At 37.5% G+C, this 25,729-nt stretch overlaps 3 protein-coding genes across 4 annotated transcripts; 2 read left to right on the forward strand and 1 right to left on the reverse strand.

Annotated features, from left to right (window-relative positions):
• Window positions 1–432: 432 nt before the first annotated feature.
• On the forward strand, window positions 433–10,228 carry LOC125238906 (metaxin-2). Of its 2 annotated transcripts, XM_048146399.1 has the most exons (7): window positions 433–585; window positions 691–796; window positions 2,302–2,408; window positions 3,089–3,319; window positions 3,629–3,805; window positions 4,354–4,415; window positions 9,058–10,228. In XM_048146399.1, exons 2-7 carry the CDS (start codon window positions 769–771, stop codon window positions 9,209–9,211), a joined length of 759 nt encoding a protein of 252 aa, XP_048002356.1. In that variant the 5' UTR covers window positions 433–585; window positions 691–768; the 3' UTR covers window positions 9,212–10,228. The 2 variants fall into 2 exon arrangements, with proteins under 2 accessions (XP_048002356.1, XP_048002354.1); XM_048146397.1 differs by lacking the exon at window positions 691–796.
• Window positions 4,879–8,208, forward strand: LOC125238907. The gene is made up of 4 exons (XM_048146400.1): window positions 4,879–5,200; window positions 5,636–5,774; window positions 6,674–6,989; window positions 7,987–8,208. Exons 1-4 carry the CDS (start codon window positions 5,126–5,128, stop codon window positions 8,012–8,014), a joined length of 558 nt encoding a protein of 185 aa, XP_048002357.1. The 5' UTR covers window positions 4,879–5,125; the 3' UTR covers window positions 8,015–8,208.
• A 6,989-nt stretch (window positions 10,229–17,217) lies between the features above and the next one.
• LOC125238901 (putative ATP-dependent RNA helicase TDRD12) lies at window positions 17,218–25,728 on the reverse strand. The gene is given in 5 exon segments (XM_048146388.1): window positions 17,218–18,346; window positions 18,349–20,139; window positions 20,142–21,758; window positions 23,156–23,886; window positions 25,381–25,728. Coding segments are annotated over 5 exon segments (5,415 nt in total). The 5' UTR covers window positions 25,641–25,728; the 3' UTR covers window positions 17,218–17,330.
• Between the last annotated feature and the right edge of the window lies 1 nt (window position 25,729).

Genomic DNA, 25,729 nt, shown 5'->3' on the forward strand with positions numbered 1-25,729 from the left:
GATAAATAGAAATAACCTTGGAAATTCATGCTTTTTCTACTAATAAAATGGGTGCATCTCAGTTAATGTGTCGTGGGATCAGTGGGCTGGCTGCAAGATTAGAAATTATGTAGTTCTTCTCATTTTATAGGTGGCAGTCTGGCATGCCAACCAGCCCAATAGTAACGTACTATGAAGTATCTTATAGTGCCAATCCGTAGTAAAGCTTATGGCTTAATATAGACTTAGAGAATATGAGGTTTGCCTAGGTAACACAACTAAGAGTGTTGCTTAAAAATTATGGCTTTCTTCCTTCTTGAGCATGGAGCAAAGCAGTATAATACATGACCTTAGTCTGTTCTTATTTGCGAATAAAAAAAATATTTCAAGTTGTTAAGTTGGTAGTACTCCTCAGCTGTCATAACCCATCTGAAAGCCATCTGACATAATAGTGTCAATTTGCTGAAAGACTGGTGCGAAATTGTGCATTTTATTATTTATTGCATTTCTGTAAATCCAAGATTGTTAGTATATTTTAGTGCTTAATACAGTAGTTAAACATGCCAGAATTTGACCTTAAAGATTCCATCCTAACATCACTTAATGGTAAGTAATTTTCAGTTGCAATTTTAAGTTTCACGTTTTCGTATTACATAATTTTTGTTTCTCGGAATATTGTGTTGTTTGTGTGACACAATTGTTTATTTATAGATGCTGAGCGCCCTATTTTGATGTAATTCTGTGCTGTTACGAGTTTGGTCCAGTTTAGTCTTCTAAAGTTTGTTAAAAATGAAAAACGGGGATCCCTTTATTTTTGGTACAATATAATATGATTTAGTGCGTGTGTGTGAAATTACATGTGATTAACTTGAATTTCATGGTATTTACGGTATAATTAATACATCTGTGTTAACCAGTAACTATTATTTTATAAAACATAACCTCAAAGTTTCAAGGTTCTAACCACAGATGTCATATATACCATAGATCAAGCAAACGTATCTACTTAGCGTGTCAAATGAACTCAGTGAAATCCACTGAGTTGTCCGTCTTTAATCGCAGCTTGCAGCTTTCGGGCGTCAATTTTTGTAAGTTGAAGTCAATCAAAACATAAAAAATGACTCGTTACGTGATATTCAATTGCAACAACACAAAAATTATGAACAATCAAGAGCCTGAGACATATTTAAAATTACAGGCAAGAAACAACTTCAGTACAAAATTTGACACGCTCGGCCCCTATACAAATAGATGAACTTGTTTCTTCTATATAAATAAAGTTCTGTGGTTCTAACCATAACAAAAGAATTTTGTTTGAAATCTGTAATTCCACCTGATTTTGGATATTTTACGAAAATATTATTAGTTTTTCATGTAGTAGTTAATATTATTATTATTTACCATGTACACTACTATTAAACAATACTTATAATAATAAGGTGTGGAGTTTTGTTTTTTCTAACATTCAAAAATGATAGTAACATGTACAAAGACAAAAAATTACACATTTTTACTCTCATCCAAATGTGCTCACATTTTACATGAACACTACACATGAACATATTTTTCAAAAATAATTGAATGGTGTAGAGTTTATTTAATGACAGAGTTTTATTTTAATAAGCTTCGTCTCACACAATCATTTACCTGTTTTTTTATACCACGTCGGAGGCAAACAAGCATACAGTCCGCCATTTATCTGATGTACACAACTACACATACTTGAGATTATGTAACAAATGTTACTCATCAAAGAATATTTCCAGTTTTACATTACTTATTGAGATTAGGCGTCATCCATATATTACGTCACAGCGTAAGGGGGTCATAGGGGGGAGGGGCCAAAAACTAGAAATTTAGTGTTACTGTCTAAATAATATAAAAGAAGAAACTGACTTACATATCAACTCACAGCCGAAACCAGTGGTCTTAAAGATTACCAATTTGGCACGTAGGTTCCTTATAAGGTGTAGAGGAGCACTAAGACAGGATTTTTCAAAATTCACTTCCTAAAGGGGACTAATAGGGGTCCAAAGTTTGTATGGGAAAACAAGATTAGATTAGTATGCGGGGGAAGTCGCGGGAAAAAGCTAGTGACGTAATATGTGAATGGCCCCTTATTAATAACTAGCTGGTACCCCTGAATTGTTTGCATGGATTTATTTTCCAAAGATTAATTATTTCCCAATATATGTATAAAACGAATCTTGGCCTGTGGCAACCCCCCAGCGGGTTGTCTGGCATCTGAGCAAAGCTCACGAGACCTACCAGCCTACCAGGCAGGCTCTTGGTTGTGAAAATGTACATTTTCATGTATTCTAGCGCAAGAGCCATGGCCGGACAACGTGAAGCTGTTCCAGCCATACGAAGTAGAGCAGATACTGCTCCCGGACAACGCTAGCTGCCTCGCCGTTCAGGCCTTTTTGAAGGTGAGTTACTACAAAATCTAGCTACAAGCAAAGTAAAACTTTCAATATGCATTTTAGAAAGAATTAGTTGGTACATTATTTTTATGTAGCAATAGAGTTTCGCCAAATGGCATGCAAAATATATATCTTATACCTACAATAAATACTAGAATTAAAATTAAATAAATAAAACAACGGGCCATTTTTGTAAATGCGAATCTGAATGCATATTATATGTATATTTGAATGATATGAAATATTTTCCATTTTTTATTAACTTGAGTTCAATATGTACACATATAAATAAGTAAATAAATAAATAATAAATATTACAGGACATTCACACAGATTGACTGAGGCCCACGGTAAGCTCAAGCAAGAAGGCTTGTGTTGTGGGTATTCAGACAACAATATATATAATATATAAATACTTGTATACATAGAAAACATCCATGACTCAAGAACAAAAATGTGCTCATCACACAAATAAATGCCCTTACTGGGATTCGAACCCGGGACCGCGGCGTAGCAGGCAGGGTCACTACCGACTGCGCCAGACCGGTCGTCAATGCACAGTGGACTCCACTTGTTAATGTAAAACATGGAAAAATATTGCAAATTATCCTGCTGTTAGGAGTGATACCTTTATTTTCGATTCGCATTTTCCAAGTTTTCAATCATTTATTCTTTCATTTTCCCAGATGTGCAACCTTCCCTTCGAAGTAGAAATGCGCTGGAACGCAGAGTTCATGTCTCCTTCTGGTCGCGTCCCTTTCATCAAATGCGGGGCTTTTGTGGTGTCCGAATTAGAGCCTGTCGCTCAGTTTGCTGCTAATAAAGGAGTTTCACTCTGCAGCCGACTCAGTTCAGAAGAGAAGGCTGAGATGCGAGCTTATATGAGTCTTATTACTAATGTACTGGTTAACGCTGAGGTAAGATAAAACCCTCTATTTTTTTTTTCTTTCAGAAATAGTCAATTCACATTTTTTGTACGTGACGTAGACGCTTTTTACGGAGCCATTTGCATTTGTCGCGAATATGCGATCTAACGGTAGCTTCAACTATTTATCTCTATGACGATTATCACTTTTGATTATTAGAACAATATCGACAGGGAAACTGGCATTTCGTGTGCTACGAAGTGTAAGAAATAGGCATCATGACTATTGAACGCGCCCGCTTCGATTACGTATAAAAAAACAAAACACATAACCAGTAATAAAACAAAATAACGATTTCAGCTCTGGATATCCTGGATTGACGACGAAACCTACAACGCGGTGACAAAAGTGCGCAACGCTTCTGTCTACCCATGGCCGTTGGGGTGGATCCAAACGAGAACCAAACGCAACATGGTGGCCAAGCGGCTCAAGGCACTGCATTGGCATGATAAGACTTTAGACCAGGTTTTGGCTGATGTAAGTATAGTTTGTATTGTATATATTTACTAGATTTTGCCCGTGGCTTTGCTCGCGTTAAATTCAAAAATTGCGGAATGCTCCATACAGACGTCCACCCCCCTTTTTGGGTAGTGGGAGGTTAGAAAGAAACATAAAGTAGCATATGTCACTCTCAATCCCTTCAACTGTCTCCACTTAAATGATAAAAGCGTGTTAAAAATCACGTCAATTTGTCGCTGTTTTGATGTGAAGTCGGACAAACAAACAGACACTAACACTTTCCCATTTATAATATTCGTATAGATAGGTAGTGTGTTAAAGAACCAAACAAGATGTTCCAAATATGGAACAAAAGGCACTCGACGATGATATGATGTACCGAATGCGCTGTTTACTCAGTTTAGTCCGAATATGAAACAAAGAGTATAATTATATAAACTTACTATATCATACTGCGGCACCGCCAATGTTTTTAAATATCTATGAGTAGATTAGTAAAAGTTCGGGTTTGAAAGTCATATATTATATTGTTCTGTTATTTATATTATCTTTTATGTCACTTTCAGGTGGACCAATGTTGCAATTCGCTAAGTCAGCGTTTGGGAGACAAGGATTATTTCTTCGGAACGTAAGTTTTACATTTTAAGTAAAGAACTCATATATACATATTGATAATATTCTCGTATAATGTGACTGCCATACTGATTAATTTTAATATTTCGAACAGTTTATATATCACTCAATTTAGATTTAGATATTAAACCCCAGGTGCAACGTTCGTGCCTATCACAAATAGTTCGCAATGCTGTGTTCAGTGTTCATGTATCTTATTTCGAAGTAATTGGTCCCTGAGCCTCTTGCCCGCACGCCACCACTGATAAAACTATAATCGAACCTTCTCTTCCCTAATTATTAAACTCTTAGAGTTAGCCAGTCCCATCCCCGTGCCCTGCTCAAGGCCTCTAGGCCCACACCACATACAGTAAAGCCCATAAACCTAACTAAGACTACAGTATAATAAAGAGTACTATCGTATAATTTGGCCACTTCCTGCTTCCCACTAAAAGTGCCGCCCACCCTCTCTCGGATACCCCACAGTTACCGACTGTCAAGACACGACTAGTCATGTCTCATTCATACAAGCATGTCGTTCGCCTACACGAGCTTAGAGTATGTGCGTATAGGAACGCGCTTCTTTCGCGCCATTAAAGAGGTGTGCCAATATCCTACCCACTAACCTACCCTTCCTCTCCCTTCCCTAGCCCTACCCCACTAGACGCCCTAATATACGGCCACATACGTGCCTTGCTGGGGGCCTGCGGGCCTCGCGCCGCACTGATGGTGAGGCCTATAACTACGGCGCTGCTGTATCATATGCTGCGCGTCGCTAATCTGTCCCAGATGGCTTTGACGGTACGTTTGATACGATTTTTAGCAAGTATTTTTGATTTAGTACGTTGGTGTCAACCCAACCTCAGTTCGCAGCGATTTTGACAGCCCTACCTGTGCAAATATTGATTTAACTAAACTCCAATAAAATTCTGACGTTAATTTAACATTTTGTGATCTGGGCTATCAAAATCGGTTCCTAAGTACTAAGTAGCTTGATCTGACTCTTTGTTGATATAATCCGCTTAAACAAACGGTTTATTATAAACTTAGTAAGAAAACGTATTCAAAACTAATAATATTATTATTTCTATTAGTTATTGTTGATTTTGAACATAATTTGTAAAGAAATTGTATGTGTTTATATTTTAAAATTACAAAAATGCGTTATTTTAATAAAATTTTGTCGTAAATAAAACTTGAAGTAGCGAATACTAAAAGTTTCCATATCATTCAAAGCCGCAAGAAGAGAACCTAGTGGCTCAAGTATCCTACCTACGTCAGACGCCGCGCCCCCGAATAGTCCCGCGCAGTACCAGCTCACGCTTGTCGAATAACCTTCGGTCTTGGGACCGGCAGCGAGGCGACAATACGTTTGGTTAGTCTAGTCTCTAATGTTCCATATTCGGAACATTCATGTTCCATATCTGGGACGGAAGTGTTCCATATTTGGAACTTTAATGTCCCATATTTGGAACAACCGTTTTGAAAAGCCACACGAAGAGCTCCGCTTCTTTTATTTGGATGATTAAATAGTAAAATATTTCAGTGCTTATTTTTAACCCCCGACGCAAAAACGACTGTTACTGTCTGTCTGTGGCTCCCGAACGGATGAACCGATTTAGATTTGTTTTTTTTTGTCTGAAAGCTGAGTTAGTCGGGAGTGTTCTTAGCCATGTTTCATGAAAATCGGTCTACTATGTCGCGGTCGGGGGTTTTTTCAAAATTTTAATTTTTTGTCAAACGATAGATTGTTTAGACATTAAAGTACAGAAGTACAGGTTACAAGATCCGGCACGAATGGCACAAATAAGTGAATGAAAAGATGTATGAATGAATGAATTAGTTTATTGCGATAAACATTGTGAAGTGTACAGTTTATTGCCATATCAATCTATCGAATGCGATCAGTTGGTCCAGTATTATGTATGCGATGGCAGACCATTCAGATCAATAAAGTAATGGTACCTCACAGTTACAACTGTGTACCGATACAGGCAGGCAAGCATGGCCGCGCGATAAATGATAAAAACATCAGGCCATCCCTATCGCACTTACAAATAGTGCGATAGGGATGGGCTGAGGCCCATTTCTCGAAGCTACAAGTTACAATTTACAAGTGGTTGTCAAATATGACAAAATGAAAGAGACTTCCGCTTGTAACTTTCAGTTTTGAGAAATGGGCCCCTGATGTTTTATGCTTATACGCCAGGTGTCACAACCATTAGTCGCTAGCCAAACTAGAGTAACTAGTAACAGACTTATTTCATCACACAGGCTTCAAACCGTTTGCAAGCAAACAAATAAACATAATAGTCACGAAAGAAGGTCTAACTTGCCAACCCCCTCCAAGGCTAATACGTTACGAAGAATCCTACGCTTGCGCTAAAGCAATACTGGACAAAATCATTGACAATATGGATTTTGAGAAAGAAAAGTTCGAATTTATCGAGTTTAGCAGTTCGGAAATGGGCGATGTGAAGATGAGCTTGGATAAGATTGAAGAAGACTTCTTGGTTCACTCTGAGACTGATGATACTTCTGTGGCCACTGATATTTTGGAGAATGAGTCTGGTTCGGTTCCCGGTTCTAGGTAATTAGTAGTATAGACACTTTCGTACGTTACGGTTTTATAAAAATGTTTGTTTGGCCATCCGGATTTAATATAATTTAATACATTAGTATAGCAACGATTTTAATAGTCTCGCTGCTCGCCGGTGAAAATGTCATTTTAAACGTCAAACTTTGACGTTATGCCGTTTATCATTTGTAACGCCCTCGTTATTACAATTCATAGAACAAATAATAGTTCAATTCAATTAATAGTCTTATGACTTATATTGAGGCTTTATAGCTTAAAAAAATGTATTGAGGCGGATATGTACCATATATAGTCATAATATGAGTAGATCTACGCATTTAATGGCGGTTATTACTTCTGATTGCATTTTCTTGTAGTATTCAAGAATCTGATGGAGATAGCGACAGCCGTTTGACTAGAGATTCGCATCTCGGCTCTGAACTTACCTTCGTTCCTGAAACGGAAGGTTTTATTTTAAATTTTTTTCTAGTACATTTCACTCCGAACTTTTAGACAAAGTACAGAACGATCATTAAATATAGTTCAGCCTCCTAGCCATAGTAGCGGGTTTTGATGTTATATCATATTACTCAATTAAGCATTCATTTTCATTCGGTAGTCGATTTTAAAAATGCATACAACCCAATTTGCAACGTTCTAAAAAAAGTTTCAAGAATTTCTTTCTATTTTCTTTTACTTCTGAGCACAAATCAAATCCTGATTGATCCTGTCTGGCTCAGTCGGTAGTGACCCTGCCTGCTGAGCCGCAGTCCTGGGTTCGTATCCCGGTAAGGACATTTATTTGAGTGATGAGCACAGATATTTGTTCCTGAGTCATGGATGTTTTCTATGTATATAACTTATATAAGTATGCGTTTATCTATTTAAGTATGTATATCGTCGCTTAGCACCCATAGTTAGTACAAGCTTTGCTTAGTTGATCTGTGTAAGGTGTGTTTTTTTTTCTAACGTTGTAGACACAGAAACACAATCTCCTTATAATTTCTAGATTCGGAAGCGACCGTGAAGAGTTCTAGTAGCGAGAACCTCCGCGTTAAGAAGCTCATGGAGTACATCCGGCAGAAAAACGCGGAATTCAACATCGGCCCGCAAGTTGCCGATGTCGATTAACTGTTTGGTGTTTTCATTTTTGTATTGTTTAATTATATGTGAAAAGTTCAGTTTGACTTATTTCTTGATACAATAGGTATAATTGATCAGAATGGCAGTCATGTTCACGTAAGTTAAGTTTTTTGGTATGGTAGGTATTAGATAACAAATTCCATTTAGCTGTCTTATTGACTTCGTGTTGACGTACCTAACTGTACTATTTCTTTTTTGCATTTATATCACGTTCACAAAACAAGGGATAGATATCATAGATACCTAATTCAAATATTAACCCCCTTATACATAAACGTTCACTAAAGTTATCAAGCCGGTAAAAATCGTTCGTTCCTTTCCGACGTATAGGTGTGGGTGGTGGTAAAGGGATAAACGATTTTTTCCTCTCACTAGCTCGGAAACACGTGTTTTGTCCTTTAATACTAGCGGGTAAAAACGCATTTTATCCACTAGTGGGTAAAGTAATTTAAACTTGAATAAAGTCAAATTAACTGCTTTAAAATTGATAAAAGTAGGTGAATCTAGTAATAAAGATGATTTACCAGCTGTGGAACTACTGGAAGCAGTGATAAACGCATTTTTTGCGTTGTAGTTTCCTCGCTATAGTGAGGGGAAAAGTTTTGTGTTACACTCGGGTGCAAATGTATTTTACTTCTCGTGTGTTAAAAAACGAGCAAGTTCAGGATTCTATTCTCGAACCACTCGCTTCGCTCGTGGTTCAACTATAAGAATCCTTTCACTTGCTCGTTTTTCAATTCCACACTCGGCGTTAAAATACAACTTTGCACCCTTGTATAACAAATAACTATTATCGACTTGTTAACTTTTGAAAACGTTTATGAATAAGGCGGTAACTATGTAATTTTTTCCAGCAGATTAGTCACTTAGTAGTGATTCGATTATAGGTACATAATATGTAAATGTATTCCCATCATTTAAATGTTTTACCTTCCAGCCCCACAGAGCTAGACGCCCTCGTCTTCGGTCACGTGTTCACCGTGCTAACGACCCGCCTCCCGCGCCGCCGGCTCGCTGAGACCATTCGCAAGCACGCGCCTCTCCTAGCACTCGCGCGTCGGGTCGACGAGACTTACTTCAAGCGCCCATAGCGCGAGAAGGTCCAGGATATCTCCACAAAATTCACTAGCCCTTAGACTGGTTACGGTAGCAACTTGTTCCATATATGGCACACTTTACCACGAGTATTCACCTTACATCTGCAATGTCAAGTCGTCGAGACGTAAGTGTTAACCTCTAGTATATATTTAGGCATGGATTAGGAAATTGAATGTATTATTTTAAATGTCAAGTACAAAGTGATTCTGGTGTAAGGTCACTTTTTCAATGACCAAACTTGACAGGAACGATTCGAGGGGTTAATTCGTACTAACAAGTTTATGATACACAGTGTTCCGTATATGGAACAAATTGAAGAATTATACTAATTCGAATATGTTTATATACAACAGACATATTTGGGTTAAATAACTCTATTTAGACGAGTAAAGTATAGCTAAAGGGTATATTTGTGGGGATAGGACTTGGTATAAATACTATAAATGTCATAATAACAATTTAATAAATCGTATATATTATTATGAATGGTTGATGTAAATATAGAGAACCCAATATCGGGTCACCGGCGCTGAATGTGTTAATTCTAAACGCATATGGGCGTTCAAAGAGTTAATTATAAGTCTAAGTTATAGTTAGTTATATAATTTGTATCTTACTAACAAGTCTTAAGAGCTATCTATATTTGAATGGCGGTAATTTTTATGTGTTGTGCAATAGTTATAAATATTTGCACAAACTAACACCTAGTCTTTTAAATATAAGTTTTATAAAGTAAAATCATTATTAAATACAGTGTCCACTGAATTAAATACTGGGTCATATATGGCACGTGTGTACAGTGGATACTTCCAAGGGGTCGGATCGGATTCAGATAGGACGTAGTGCGAAATCGCTCTAAGATTGGTCTGGGCCAATTTTGCCGATTTTAAATTTGGAACTTTCTTTTATTTCCATAAGGGCCACTTGCACCAACGAAAATGGAGAGTTAACCGCCATTTTATATGGAATTTGACAAATGACAGCCCACTAACCCTGAGTTAAGTGGGCAAGTGGGCCTAAGGGCCACTTGCACCAACGAAAATGGAGGGTTAACTCCAGGGTTAACCCATCATTTTATATGGAATTTGACAGATGACAGCCCACTAACCCTGAGTTAAATGTTTGGTGCAAGTGGGCCTAAGAGTTTAAAACTCGGGATGTAATTTGTATGTTGTATGCCGGGATTTAAGGTGATTGAAAGTTATTAATTCAGTAGCAAATTTTTGACCACGACGTTCCAGGGGTTAATATAATCTTTAGATAAGAGCTAAGAATAAGTCTTTTATGATTCTTAAGATTATTATGAGATGGTCACTTCGCGAATAAATGTTTTTGTGGTTTTTGCTAATATTACTTAAAGCATTTAATGTGTAAGTATTATAAATATTAAGTTTTTTGTTGGGTGTTTGTGTTTGTCTAAGTATGTTGTATGATTATGGATAATATTATTAAATTGATATTGTTAAACGAGTCGTTTTATTTCATCACTCATTTATATTTTAAATCATTTTTTTTATTAATTTAAGGCCGACAGGATTGCAATAAATAAATAAATAAATATTTTATGACTAACTATTTTTAACCCCCGACGCAAAAACGACGGAGTGTTATAAGTTTGACGTGTCTGTCTGTGGCATCGTAGCTCCCGAACGGATGAACCAATCTAGATTTAGTTTTTTTTTTGTCTGAAAGCTGAGTTAGTCAGGAGTGTTCTTAGCCATGTTTCATGAAAATCGGTCCACTATGTCGCGGTCGGGGGTTTTTTCAATTTTTTTTTTTGGTTAGGTTATTTTTCTTCATACTATACTGAACTCTTAAATTGGCCTTTACATCAAAGTAACGAGATTTAAATTCGAATAAAAGATTTTCGCTGTTCCTTCATAAATTTGACATAGTGGAGCGTCGAACACTAGTACATTTACCTTAAATTTTGGATATTTTTTCACTTGTCTTAGGAAGTTAGTTTAAATTAAATACATGTAATAAGTTTAAATTGTTTTATTTAGTAATTGAATCTTAATACTACTTTCTTTCAACACAATTGTTAATAATGACACTGAAACTGAAACTTGAGCAGTTTCAAGCTCTGTCTACCCCTTTTGGTAATACAGGCAAGAGTTCATGTACAGTCACCCAATTGGAACCCTAGGCCACTCTACAACCATGTCAAAATGACAAGCAGTAAGAAATTTCTTACAATCTGATTCATAACTTCAGTATGACATAGTTCTACAATGGCCTAGGGTTCCAATTGGTTAACTTTACTGTAAGTCTGAATATCCTAAATACCGAATGCTTAGCCAAGATCTAGCTGAGATAGCGTTAACGATCCGATAGCTTATCTCTATCACTCATATTAGTGTAACTATCAATTTCTCTAATTCGGAGCGTTAACGAAAGACATGTTGGCTAGGTACCCGAGTTTACAGTACGTACTTCCTAACCATAAATTCGAATAAAAGGCGGACATGCCCTAAAGTAAAAAGGTATTTAAAATACACGTTTTATTAGAAATTTACTTAGGTAAGTAATGGACTTCAAAACTCTTTAACAAACAAACAAACAAATGAAAATAACAACATTAAAAAAAACTATGAGTAGAAATAATTGTGTTACTCTCTATTGCACACCGCACAAACAGTATAATAAAGAGTACTCGTACAGTATGGTCACTCCCGCTCCCCGCTGAAAATGCCGCATAACCGCTCTCGGTTGCCTCACAGTTACCGCCTGTCAAGAACGCGAACAGTCGACCTGTCGCACCTCACTCATACAAGCATGGTACGCGTTCACCTACGCGCTGTGTGCGTAGGAACGCGTTTTTTTTTTCATATTTGCGTTTGTTTCATATATTTGGCATTGTCCGATGAGTGGCACAAAGGTGTTGTGTGCAATAGAGAGTAACAATTTTGATAAAAAAATAATACATGTACCTACAAACATAGGTATACAAGGACGATTACATACAAATAACAACAGACAATCTTATAGCTTAAGAGCAATCTCTTCCAGACAACATTTGGGAATCAAAAACAATAAATATAAAATGCCAAATGGCGCAAAAAATAAGATGTGCATAGATAGGAATTGGACTTCATTGCCAGGCAATGAACAGTATTTTCACCACACCAACAGGTAACGGCTTACTTTGCTATTCGAAAACAGAGAGCAAAATTGCATTTTATCCACAAGTAATTTCATACAAATTTTTACTTGATGCCTTGAGCTGGCTGGTAGAATTTAACTACAAATAATTATTTTTTTGATATTACTTAGTTTGATGTTTTGTAGTCTGTATTTTGTTCGTGTTGGTTTGGTGAAAAATGTTGTTTCACTCGGCGGCAAAGTTTCTTTAACTCGCTACGCTCGCGGTTCAATATTGGAATCTTTCGCTTGCTCGGGTATCAATATTGGCACGTGCGGTTAAACAACAACTTTGCCCCCTTGTAAAACAAATAACTATTGTTCTACAAGGGGGCAAAGTTGTTGTTTAATTGCATGTGACGATATTGAATCAGTGTTTTTTTTTCCGCAGTAGTTCGCAAAGTAGAACATTTCTTGTCAGGACAAAACTTCAAAGGGCCATGTGTACTGAAAAACGTCGTACGATCTCGTGCCGATTTAAATCACTCCCTTCGGTCATGTTTTAATTTACCGCCACTCGTTTCTTCCTCTTTTCGGCACTTGTATCGTAATGTACAATCTAAACACAATTTGATGTATTTTAATCACTATCCTCCGAACATTAAGACACAACAAAACAATATATACAATGAACAAAGGCGAACTTATCCTTTAAGATTAAGGGATCTCTTCCAGTCAACATTTGAGCAACATAATAAAAATTAGGGGTGATACTGATTTCATATAAAAAATTAAAAAGCTAACTCGCGTAATCTATGTTTAAAATACACCAAGTTGTGTCAACAAAATTCCCATAATGACTAATGCTCCGGGAGGGAAACAAGACAATAGGCTAGTTTCCTTTTTTTTGTTAGCCTATTTGAGTGTCCCACTGCTGGGCAAAGGCGTCTCCCCTGGCTGTCCACGACTCCCGATTCTCCGTTTCCTCCGGCCAGTTCCTCAGAAAGGCGTCAAGGTCGTTTCGCCATCTTTGCCTGGGCCTGCCCGGCCCACGCTTCTTCGTCGGCATCCACTTGGTGGCTATGTTAGCCGACCTATCCGGATGCATGCGATAGACGTGGCCGGCCCAGTCCCATTTAAGCCTGGCGGTTTTTTTGCCAACATCAGCAATGCGAGTTTTGGAGCGCAGCGTAGTGTTTCGGACTCGATCGGTCCTTTTGACACCTAGAATGCTGCGCTCCATAGCGCGTTGGCAAACCTTCAGTTTGGACTTCTGAATCTCTGTGAGTGACCATGTTTGGGCACCATAGGTTAGGACAGGCAGAATACAGATGAATACAGTTTCCTTTACTTAAAATAAAATATTGTATGCAGTGCAATGAGTTATGTTTAAACATAATTTCTATTTAATAAGTCAAAGAGAAAGATATAAAATGAATTGACCGTGACGTCACTCCTAAGTATTTCCCCATATTAGCAAATCGTTTTGACAGTTCTTAAAAAGACGCTAATTTGACTAGTAGGAAACTAGCCTATCTTGACTTCTCTGTGGCTCAGGGTTCCCTTATGATACAGGAGGGGTCAATTCTCCACACAAATGCTCTAGACTATTTCCTCCCTGGTTTTTGAAGATAAGGTAAAATACCCCATAATGGACGGTGATGCCATTATGGACAAAAAAACACAAATCCTTAAAAATAAGTATCTAAAATTAGTTTCTAAAAACTGACGGCTAAGTACCATAAACTAGAGTTGTAGAGCTGTTTCATTTTGAAGTTTCAATTAATTCGGTTATTTCTGAAGGATTTGGCGACAAGATGAAATTCACCAGTTTACTGAAAAAAATATCAAGACGAATTCTTAGTAATGTTGCTAAGAGAGTTGAGTTCATGTATAAAATAATAAAAAAATAATACTCGGTGTAAACTTGAATGCGTTTTACTTACTGCATTAAGCATAAGATAAGGTATAAAACATACTAGTTTGTTGCTCAAAAGATATAAAGAAATGGCGTTATTTTGCGACTGTCCATTACTGGAACCGAAAAACTGCGTACCTCCTATGATGGACAAGGAACAATTTACAAAACCAAAATTTACAAGAAACAATCCTATGTTAAAATAACCCAAACTAATTGTATTTATGGTATATAAAATTGACTCATTGAGTATCAGTTGGCTTTAAAAGTAAAATTTTAAACTTATTTCACTGTCCATAATGGGGGATCCATTACTGGAGATCTGTCGTCCATAATTGGAGAAAAAACACCCAGTTTTAATTTGTTAACTGTGAAGAAACCAATAGGAGTAGGTATCTATTCTGCAATACGCTTGAAATGTAAAAGAAGGATAGGACATTCGAAATTTAACACGATTAGCGGTAGAATTTTTACATTTATCAGTGAAATATCAAAAACAGGCGAAAATTTGTCTTAACCTGTCCATGATTGGGTCCGTCACCTTAGAGCAATGATTTTTTCAACACAGATTATTATTATTTTTATCTGTTTTGATTTTTTTATATTCTTATTTTTAAAGACGCTAGAGCCCATGAAATTTTTCCAAAAACAGCCTTATTGATTATGGAGCAAAAAAAGGTGTGGTATTCAAAATTGGTAACAATTAGCCAAAAAACTAAACGGTCCGATACAGATTATTTCATTGTTATTCAGATTCTCAAATTTCGTTACGATTGATCAAGTTTTGAAGGAGGAAACAGTAGAGAGCGGAGCCTCGAGCCTTTTCCCAATATCTTTTAACTGATTTGTTCTGAATGGGCAAATCTTTTTCGATAAATCTAGTTAATAACACAAGTATATTTAACTAAAATTCCCGAATTGAAAAGGCGGCACCATTCCATTTTAGCATTTTCGCTCCTGTAGCATCTTAACAGATATATGGAAGGATATCGGATATATCGGCCGATTTGTATTAAATACGTCTGTCGCGTTCTTGTACCCACATACACTTGTGTACAAGTGCAAAAATACGTATCGAAATAATCGTCTCTTAAATATGGTACTACGCTCTTATTACACCGGACTAAGATGCTATAGGACGTTTTTTTGAGTAAGATGTGTACACCCATATTTTTACACTGACTGTAGATGGAAGATCGTATTAGGCTATTGCGCCATACACGCATCATTTCTATGTCTGTGTGCATGCGACCGACCAGCGAGTCGTGTCATCACGCACGCACACAAGGACAGGTCAATGAGCTAACAAGTGCGACACGGCCGCCGGCGGCGGAGCGTCCGTTCTCTGGGATTATATGCTCTGAGGTTCCCTGCTATCCTCTTAGGGATCGGGATCTGTAATTTCCCATTTATGTGTGCAACTGCCCTTACAAAAACCTTGAAAAAACCCCCGACCGCGACATAATTAGTAGACCGATTTTCATGAGACAAGGCTAAGATCATGAAACTCAGATTTCAGACAAAAAAACTAAATCTAAATCGGTTCATCCGTTCGGGAGCTACGATGCCACAGACAGACACGACAAACTTATAACACCCCATCGTTTTTGCGTCGGGGTTTAAAAAATAAAATTTAACAAAAAAAAAACATACCTTGCCTATTATAGAAACTACATTTAGGGCCCACTTAGACGGTAAAGAACTCGCATACGAGTTTTATTACATTGCGGTATTTGATGGTATTTGGTGGACCAATATTGACCGAATGGTGGTCTCTATCGGATGTAAGAAGCGCCTGGCAATCCTGGCATCCGTTGGCTCGTTGGGTGGACGACATTCGAAAAACTGCGGGGTACTTCTGGATGAGATTAGCCCAGGACCGGGATAAGTGGCGTACACGAAGGGAGGCCTATGCTCAGCAGTGGGCGATTAACGGCTGAAATGATGGTGAAGGCTGTGCAAAATTGTATGTAACCTCAACAGCCTGCAATGTAACTAAAACCGCATGCGAGTTAGCATGCCAAATCAGGCATTATACGCTTACACATACTAAGTACATATTTGGCCATCAGATCTATGAAATTTTAAATAATAGAATAGATACAAGGTGTATTAAAAATAGTAGATTTTTTTATCATAACACAATGGCAATTATGCTCTTAAATTCGTCTCCTCTATTTTTACTCATACTCATACTCATTTATTTATAATATTGTTACATATTACACGTCACAATTGATTACACGTTGTAACGTTTAGAATATAAATATTTAAGTTTTACATAAGATACCAGTTTGCTTCAAGTTTGTTACCTCCCGGCCACACATGACATAACAAACTATGTGACCAGATTCTACAACTAAATAAAATTATTTTCCCCACCCCAACTAGTAAAGGCTCTCTTTGCTATTCGAAAACAGATAGCAAAATTGCATTTTATCCACAAGAGTGCAAAGTAATTTCTTAGAAATTTTAACTTGATGTCTTGAGCTGGCTGGTAGAATTTAGCTATAAATAACGATTTTGAATCATAAATATTGAATAAATAATTAAATATATGGATTTAATTCAGTTTGATGTTTTCCAGCCAGTATTTTGCTGGTTTTGGTGTGGTGAAAAAATTTGTGTTTCACTCGGTGGCAAAGTTTGTTTAACCTTCGTGCCTTGAAACCCTCGCAACGCTCAAGATTCCACATTCTAAACCACTCGCTAATATTGGAATCTTTCGCTCGCTCGGGCATCAATATTAGCACGTGCGGTTAAACAACTTTGCAAAACAAATAATTATTTTCGATGAATAATTCAAACAATTAGGGCCACTTGCACCAACAAGGGTTACCTAACCCACCATTTTATATTGACAGTAGACAGCCCACTAACCCTGAGTTAAGTGGTTGGTTCAAATGGGCCTTAAGAGTCCTAGGCCACTCTAGAACCCTATCGTATTGACATTGACACCGTGCTTTATTTGCTATAGAAGTCAGTTTGACATTTAATGTGAAAAGGTTCTACAGTGACCCAGGATTTAGCTTGGTTGACTGTACATAGGTTGTGACTTGACGGTCGTCGAAAGGCAACTTGAAGCAAACAGTTACATTTACATCTACCCTCTAACTAGGATAATTCATACTAACATCATCGCAAAACGAATCGCTATCCGAATCGTCTTGACGGTAATTATTCTTTATAACCTTCGCCCTAGAATCGTCTAACGCATCCTCCTCTTCTGAAGAAGTGTCTATGGAATCGTGGTCATAGACAATCCACTTCGCTAAAGAATCATTTTTACTCAAGGTCAACCAGTTCTTTTGCATAACCTTAAAAAGTTTCACAAGTATGTACTGCCCTTTATAAGCATGTGAAGACTTATTTTTATCAACGATACCATATAAACTTATATTGAAATTGTACATTGTGTCATAAATGTCTGCTGAGAAATGTAATTCTCTTTCTTTTATTTTCAATTCGTAACTTTCGGCTCCTACTATCATTATTTTCACTGTGACTGTCGTTTTATTTTGTCTCCACAGTAATTTTGGTTTTCTACCCTCGTTTACTTCTTTAATTAATTCTGACTTCTCAGTTACGCTTGCGCTTTCAGAAGTAGACAGATCGTCAGAATCTAATTCTCTAATTTGTGGCTTTTTCACAACTTCATATTCGCTTGTGACAGAATCATTGTCGATTCTGTTGGAACTGGCTATTGAAGACGCGTCTGATTTTATTTTGGGCATTTCTATAGATCTTGCATCAGGTTTGAAAGTGTTAACAATCTCATCTGGCATGTTTACGCTCCATCTATCACTGTCAGTGTCACTATCTTCTACTAAAGGCACCGACCGGATTGGTCCATTAGAATCTTTAGTTTTATCGTAAGCATCGTTACTCCAGTCTTCATCACGAGATTCTTTTTTCTCCTCAGGTCTTACGAAATTCATGCTATTGAGTATCTCGATCTCTTCCTCATCTGGAGCCGCTAAGTTAAGATTGATCATCTGCGTATTATATACAACGTCACTGTCACCGTTGGTATCTATTAATGCTACTGCATATTTGTTTCCTCCGGTGAATTTGGCTTTGTCAGTCGAGTAGTATTTAACGTAAAGACTTTTAAGTCTTGGTCGTCATCCACGTCACATCGGTCGCAAAGCCAGTTGGTGCTAAAGTCTGACCATGCATCGCCCACAGGTCTCACACCCAGTAGTCTGCATTCTATCGCTTGGAAAGGCAAACGAAGTACGAATTTGTCAGGGATTTCCGTCAAATCTTTTAAAGGCACATCCCTCCAGTCTCCATAGTCGACGAAAAAGCATTTCGCTTTACTGTCTTCAACAAAGTCTACTCGAGCTCGCTCGTAGCATTTATTGTCCGGAAATTTAGCCAAAACTATGTCTTTCTCCTTGACTTTTCTCAGTGGCTCAGGGTTACCTTCTGTGTACCTTTTGATATCTTTGCAAAGGGATTCCATGGTGTCTGTAAATTTGACCAAACGGACGAAAAACGTGCTGGGATCAACAGCTGATGTAAAATAGACCAACGATAGGTCATCGCGATTCAAATGCGCCCACTGCACTTTAGGCAGTTCTTTTACTGGCTTTATCTCTTCAACTTGTTCAAAATCTGTGGTCTCTGTAATCACTTCTTCTTCGGCAAACAGGCGGCTCTTTATTTTCTTAATATGATCAGGGAACGGTTCCGAATGCGCCGACAACATTTCTTTGAAGTTGTTTTTGACCACCACCTCGTTCATAGACGTCAAGTCTTGACACACATCAATGTTGTCGACGAATATCCGGTTCCCGATTGTCAGGACAATCTTGCCTCTCATGTACAAGGTTTCATTGTTTTCCAAGCCTTTCTTGATATGGTTTTTAGCCAGTTCAGAAAACGTTATGTCTTTGTCTTTTGGTAGGACGCCTGCTAAGCTCACTTGAGCGACATAAGTTTCAACGTCCCTAAATTCTTTCGGTAGATGGTACAGGTAGATATCCCGCGCGGTCTCCAGCTTTTCTTCATCAATGAGTTTTATTAATACGTGGTTTGGCAGACCGTTTCTGTAATTATTTATTATGTCGACGACTTGGCATCTCACGTAGAAGTCTTGGTTTATAGCCACTGCGCAGATATCGCCTATCTTTGGAACGCCAAGAAGTTTCTTATTACTTTCCTGGCTAAAGTATGTTCCCATCTTAAAGGCGAGTGTATTGAAGGTTTGAGGGTACTTTTTGGTGCCTCCTTTCTTTACGTTGGACAGTAAACGAATAGAGTACGTAACTGCGCTCTGGTAGTGCAAAATCCTAAAAGTGATCACACCTTCAGTCGGCATCCATTCCACAGGCTCATCATGAGTTTGCGAACTCGTGTGTCTTTCTCTGCAATACCAGAAGTCAGGGCAATCTCCCAATGTCAGGATATTTCCACAGATGGGCACAAGCTTTGCAGCTTTAGCCATGTCTTTTCTGTGCAAAATTTCTTTGCAGATGACATCCAGATCTTGAGGGAATTCTTTGGTGCATCGTTTGATGAAGTTGCAGATTTTCGGAAGTTGTTCTGCATTACTCTTTTCTAGTATGATTCTTATAGCCACACCTTCATTTTCCTCTTTAAATATAGAAGGGTAATGGTCGTTTAGCACAGAAAAGCGCTTGCAGAACCTAGAGAACAGTTCTGGCATAGAATAATGGACCAGGTTGTGAGCATCAGTGATGTTCATATGACTCAAGTTCCCATCGCAACAAACGAGAATAGGACCAATGGTAGGATCGGCATATTGGTCCCATGTCAGATTAAAATTCCTCAGCTCTTCAACCGTCATTTCATTATTGCAAGCGTACACCACTGGATGTTTTTCTTTTAAAATCTTTACGAGTTCAGTTACTTCTTCGTCTGTCCGACAGACTACAATAGTTTTCTTTTTTTATCCATTTTTTGCACAAAATCCAGCACTTTGGCGATTTTGTTTTCAGGTTTTACAAAATCAACAGTAGTGTTGGCTTTGGAGTAAAGTACACACTCTTGGAAGGCGCCTATGCAAATTACTGTGTTTGGTGCTTTCTTGGCCAGTGGCTCCATAAAATCACACCACACTCTAGAAGCCAGAATGTACTGGACTTTCACCTCTTTATTGACTCTTGCTTTCAGCATGTGCTTGATTTTAGATAAAGCTATTTTTATCTCATTTTTGTAGACTTCTTCAAGTCTCTCGCAATCGTCAAGTACGAAAGTGGTCAAACGACGTAGATCTAAACCGAAGTCTGTTTGTAGTAACAGTCTGACTAAGACGCAAGGCGTGCATATGAAGAGATTGCACCCGTTTAGCAAAGATGTGGTGATTTTCAATAAGTCCATACCAGCGTAGCAGGAGAAAATCTTTTCTTTAGTGCCAAGGAGCATCCTACACTTATACTCGATATCAGAGACGGACTGGGCAGTGGCTGCCACTATGATGCAAGTAGGACCGACACTGTTCACAATATCATTATCAAAATCTGATATTAATCGGCATATTGATGGTAAATATCCCATGGTTTTTCCACACGCTTGTGGGCCAATCAGGAAGGTGCTGTACCCCCTGAGAACACTCATCCATGACACCGACTGCATGGTCATCGCTTGTTCAACATTCATATTCCTAAGTATATTATGCACATGGGTGTTAAACGGTATGTCACTTAACGCAACCATGGGCTCAATTCGAGAATTGTTTTTAGTATGCACCATGAGTACAGGTTTTATCAATTTATCTACAAACACAGATAGGTTTGGATCTACATTTTGAAATGGGTTGACATTATTTTTCTTAGCAACTACATCAACAGTCTTATCTTTCATTTCTGCAATTTCAACAGTAGCTTTAAGAGTAGCCGTATATTTTTCAATGAGTTCATTCACTTCTTCATCATCTGAGTCCTTGCTAGTTGTGTTAAGTGAACTGCTTTCATTTTTTTTCGCGTTTTCTGTACTGCTGGTGGTATTTGAAGATGAACTACTATCCTTCTTCACAATTTTCATAGCATTAAGCCTTTTTTGTAGGAGTTTGGATGTTAAGACATTAGCACTTCCATCACTTGTTGAAACATCAGACATGGCTTTTCCTTCATTATTCTGTTCTATAATTTTAAGTTCGTCTTTGCCAGTATCATGATAGGTAAAATTATTGTTTTGTTTTTGTGCATCTACAGTTGATCTTTTATTATAATTGTCTCCATGGGAATCTGTATAGTAAGTATCTTTGTGTGCTACTACAGGTTTATTGACATTTAAATCATAGTACTTTTTCAAGGTATCTTTATTTGTAATAGCAATGTTAACACGAGAATCAACCTCACCATACATGTCATCTTTTGGCGTCTTCACATCTGTTTCATCTTCTTTGGACACAGTTGGCAAATAAGGAGTTTTAGTATCATTATGTTCTTCAATGGGTATGATTGGTACTATTTTTAGGGCAAGTTTCATCTTGTCTACCCCTGGTGGGCTATATGCTATGCGCATTTGTGTTTTCACATCATATTCAGGTGGTTTATTACTTGAAGATTCTGAAAGAGGAATTATTTGTTAAAAAAAGTTGAACAGTTTCTTAATTTTTTTTTAATACTACGTCGGTCAGTAGGGTTGCAAAAAAAACGGTTTTTTCTGGCTTGAAAAAAAAAACGAAAAAAAAAACCGAGAAAAAAAACAGTTTTTTTTCTGGAGTATGTTTTTTTTCTAATGTACGAAATTTCAAAATTTGCAAAGCAGTTAATACTTTTATACGGCTTTTTAGACTTAATGTTAACTATTAAACGAATTTAATCAAATAACTTTAATTGCTGGTCCTATTAAAGTAACATTTAGGAAATCTGTAACTTGGCAACACCACCGCCTCTCCACGCTGCACGCCGCATCGGGGATTCCCCAATAAACGTTTGTATACTGAATGTTAATCGAATTCACTGCAATGTCACAATTTCGTTTTCTTTCAACCCTTTTTTGCCAAGAGTGGCACTGAAACTTGAGTAGTTCATGTGCTCTGCCTACCCCTTTAGGGGATAGAGGCGTGATTGTATGTATGTATGTATGTTAATCGAATTAAAATGTACGTTATTGCTATTGAAACGCGTTACAACTCACGAAAAACCGTTATTGTACAATTATTTGTTCATCTGAAAAAAACCGGCCAAGTGCGAGTCGGGCTCGCGCACAAAGGGTTCCGTAGCAGCAAATATAATAAACCAATAACTTAACCAAAATTACAGTTAAATCAACCTACTCAAAAACTATAGAGATACTTTGAAAAACCAAAAATCGTTGAAAGAGTTAATTAGTGCTATTTTTTTTAGAATTTTATCGGTTATTAGAGGGGGGGGGGACATATGTGAGAGCTGATATCTCAAAAACCGTAAGAAAAATGTTTTTTGTATCATTTTAAAAGACCTTTCCATTGATACCCCACACGCGTATGTACATCGAAAAAAAAAAATCCCTCCATTATGGGGGAAACATAATTTTGTAGCGGTTCATACAACACATATTCCCATCAAATTTTCACTGTAGTACTTATAGTTTCCGAGTAAATCGGCTGTGACAGACGGACAGACGGACAGACGGACATGACGAAACTATAGGGTTCCGTTTTTGCCAAGAACCCTTATATAGAAAAAAAACCACGGTGCTCGGTTTTTATGTGCGTGTGCGTGTACGTGCGCGTTGCCAACCCATTAGAAACTTGTTTGCTGTGTTAAGTACACAGCAAGAAAAGGTGTACAAGTTCTAAGAAGGGTTTGGGTTGCCGACGAATCAAAGGACAATAAGTATACAGTTCCGTAGGTCCTTCCGTCATCAGCACACCGCACCCTCGTTGAGCTGGCAGCCTTACTCACCGGCAGCAACACTATGAGTAGGGTCTAGTTTTAGATTATTTTCTGAATAATCAAATAATAAAGTAAAAACTTACTGTATTTCTTGTTTTTGAAATTCCTCCTGGGTTGGAAACTCTCACTGCTCTCTTCTTCTTTTGTCACAGAACTGTCATCATGATAAGCTGCAACTCCTGGCTTAGCTACATTTCTCTGATTACTATGATTACTCTGGTTCTGATTGTAATTAGCTTTAGTATCATCATAGTCATCATGAGGTGTATTATCAGGTTTTGCATCATTAAAGTCATCATATTTGGGAACATTATTTTTGACACTAAGTCTCTTAAGTTTGTCAAGACGTGAAGATGAACTGTCAGATGTTTTGGTCTTCTTACTAGCTCTTCCTTGAGGTTCGTCGTCAAGATCTTTACACAGTTGGAAGTCTTTAAACTTCCTGTCCAGGATATTGAAAATGTCTTTATTGGTGACATTCTTATTTAGTCTACTGTTATGTTTGTTCAAGTTTTCTGTAGTTAGTTCTTCTAACTTCTTAGCTACTTGGTATACCTCAGTTTGCTTCTTAAATGAGACGACAGATTCGTAATCTTTCAGTTTGCTAGTGATAATTTTCATCACTTCATCTGTTTCTGTTTTTGACAGTTTTGTCTGTATGAGCCCTGAACTTAGTTGTTGATGGAAAGCAGCATCATCATATAGAGCTGTTTGTGATTTTGTGAGATAGCCGGAGAGTTTTCTTTTCTTTCCATCATTTTTCTGTATTAACAGCTCACCATATTTATGTATGTTGGTGTCAAAGATTGAGGTTCTGAAAAGGAATGGAATGTCTTTGTTTTAAATTTAGATTTATTATTAATATATCACAATTGAAAAAAATAGAGAACAGATGAATCCTGTGCCTTGTTAATTTACACCAACACTTTTTTACTTAAAATCATGATGACAAAGATCACACAAGAGACAGACAAGAAAGAAGTATATTACAACCAAGAAATTTTTAAAAACTTACTAAGCAGTGCAGAATCACTTAACATAAAGATAACAGATAAAAACAAAAACAGGGAATGCTATAACTATATCAGGATTAATCAGATTTTCAGAACAATGCAAGGGGTGGCTTGTGTGTGGTCTGCGCAAAATTCAGTACTTTGTAAATTTGTACCTAATCATATTTACTAATTGGGTTGAATTTCAATTGTAAAAATGAAGCAAAAGACATGTTTGTTCTACAAAAATTGACAAACCGCCAGTGTTTTCAGATCATTGGATTGGCCAATGAACATAGAATGTAACTCTCATTTAAGCAAAATGTGAAATTTATATTTAGAGACGAATGGAAAAAGAGGGGGGAGGCCTTTGCCCAACAGTGGGACACAACAGGCTCTTAATAAAAATGTATATATATATATATAGGCCTTCACATCGATTTTGATGACGGTGACCTCAGCAGTCAAGAATTTTCCCTCTTGTGAGCTCTTATGTGGCTAGCTAAGCCTAACTTGCTAATATACATACACATTGGACCAAGATATCGGACAGATGGAATCTCCTTTGCCTCCAAATATAAGTTAAGGCTTTTGAAGCAAAATACAAAATTACCTGTTAAAGGCTAGAAAGTTTTTAGCATGAGGTTGGCAACGCTACTCATGGTAGCAAGAGAATGAAAAATGCATGCAGTGAGCATGCGCGGATCCAGAGGTCATGACCCTCCCCCCTTGGAGCCTAGGTTGGCCATGGCCCCTAGGCACGAAGCTGGATCCACGCTTGGCAGTGAGGTAAATCCATAAAAGTAATTTTTTTAAGTATTTCAGTCTATTTTAACTTACAAGTTCTTACAAGTTTAATTGAAAGTAACTTGGGCAAGTCAACTTTTTGACCACGAGTTTTGAGTGCTTTTCACATAACTTAAAATGTCCCTGGAGTTACCAAAAAATCAAACTTAGATTCTAATGAAAAGAAATCAGTTTGTAGACTCGCCGTTAGGCCAGGGTTTTGAATGCTTTCAAATACTACAAAGTAAATAATAAATAAATTATTGAACCACTTATGTTATTACATTTTACAGGAAACATTTATTTTATTCATGCCACACGCATTCTAAAGCTAAGTCATTACCAGTAAGAAATTTTCCATTCCAATAAGAAAAGTTTTTATATTTTCCTGAATTAATTTAATTCTCTCACGGGTAGAACTTGAACACGGTTCTACAACTTTAATATAGTCAGAAATATATCATCAGTACCGCAGGCATCGACCACATTATTATGAATGAAACAGGAAAAGGTAAAGTTAAAAAAGTTACCTTCGATGTATATAAATCGGCTCAAACCACACCGCAGTAGCTTCCGAGAAAACTTTCATCATAACGACAGTAGCCGCCTGCATCCAAGTGTTGCTACGCTTTATCTCTATCTCCTGAGTATCCAGCATCAGTTCTTTATCCAGAGGAACGACTCCGTAAACACCAACTTGTTCCATGGTGTCGGTCGTCGGGTTACGAACCCAAATTAAATGGGGATTTTGATAGTGGATCACTTCCACAAGATAGCAATCAGGCTCCATGGTTGTGTAGATGAGCCTGCGGTTATTTTAAGTACACAAAAACATTTATTTGCAAAGAAAAAGCGATTAGCAAAGTAAAGCAAGTCGGC

This window comes from Leguminivora glycinivorella, chromosome 24 (assembly GCF_023078275.1).
Source record: "Leguminivora glycinivorella isolate SPB_JAAS2020 chromosome 24, LegGlyc_1.1, whole genome shotgun sequence".
In the NCBI taxonomy this organism is placed as follows: Eukaryota; Metazoa; Arthropoda; class Insecta; order Lepidoptera; family Tortricidae; genus Leguminivora; species Leguminivora glycinivorella.

Excerpts from the sequence above, each read along its gene's own strand:
- LOC125238906 (XM_048146397.1), top strand. The coding sequence starts at position 540 with ATGCCAGAATTTGACCTTAAAGATTCCATCCTAACATCACTTAATG. Across the intron at positions 586-2,301 it reads CATCCTAACATCACTTAATG|CGCAAGAGCCATGGCCGGAC; the intron begins GTAAGTAATTTT and ends CATGTATTCTAG. Across the intron at positions 3,806-4,353 it reads TAGACCAGGTTTTGGCTGAT|GTGGACCAATGTTGCAATTC; the intron begins GTAAGTATAGTT and ends TGTCACTTTCAG.
- LOC125238907 (XM_048146400.1), top strand. The coding sequence starts at position 5,126 with ATGGTGAGGCCTATAACTACGGCGCTGCTGTATCATATGCTGCGCGTC. Across the intron at positions 5,775-6,673 it reads GCGAGGCGACAATACGTTTG|GCTTCAAACCGTTTGCAAGC; the intron begins GTTAGTCTAGTC and ends TTCATCACACAG. Across the intron at positions 6,990-7,986 it reads GGTTCGGTTCCCGGTTCTAG|ATTCGGAAGCGACCGTGAAG; the intron begins GTAATTAGTAGT and ends TATAATTTCTAG.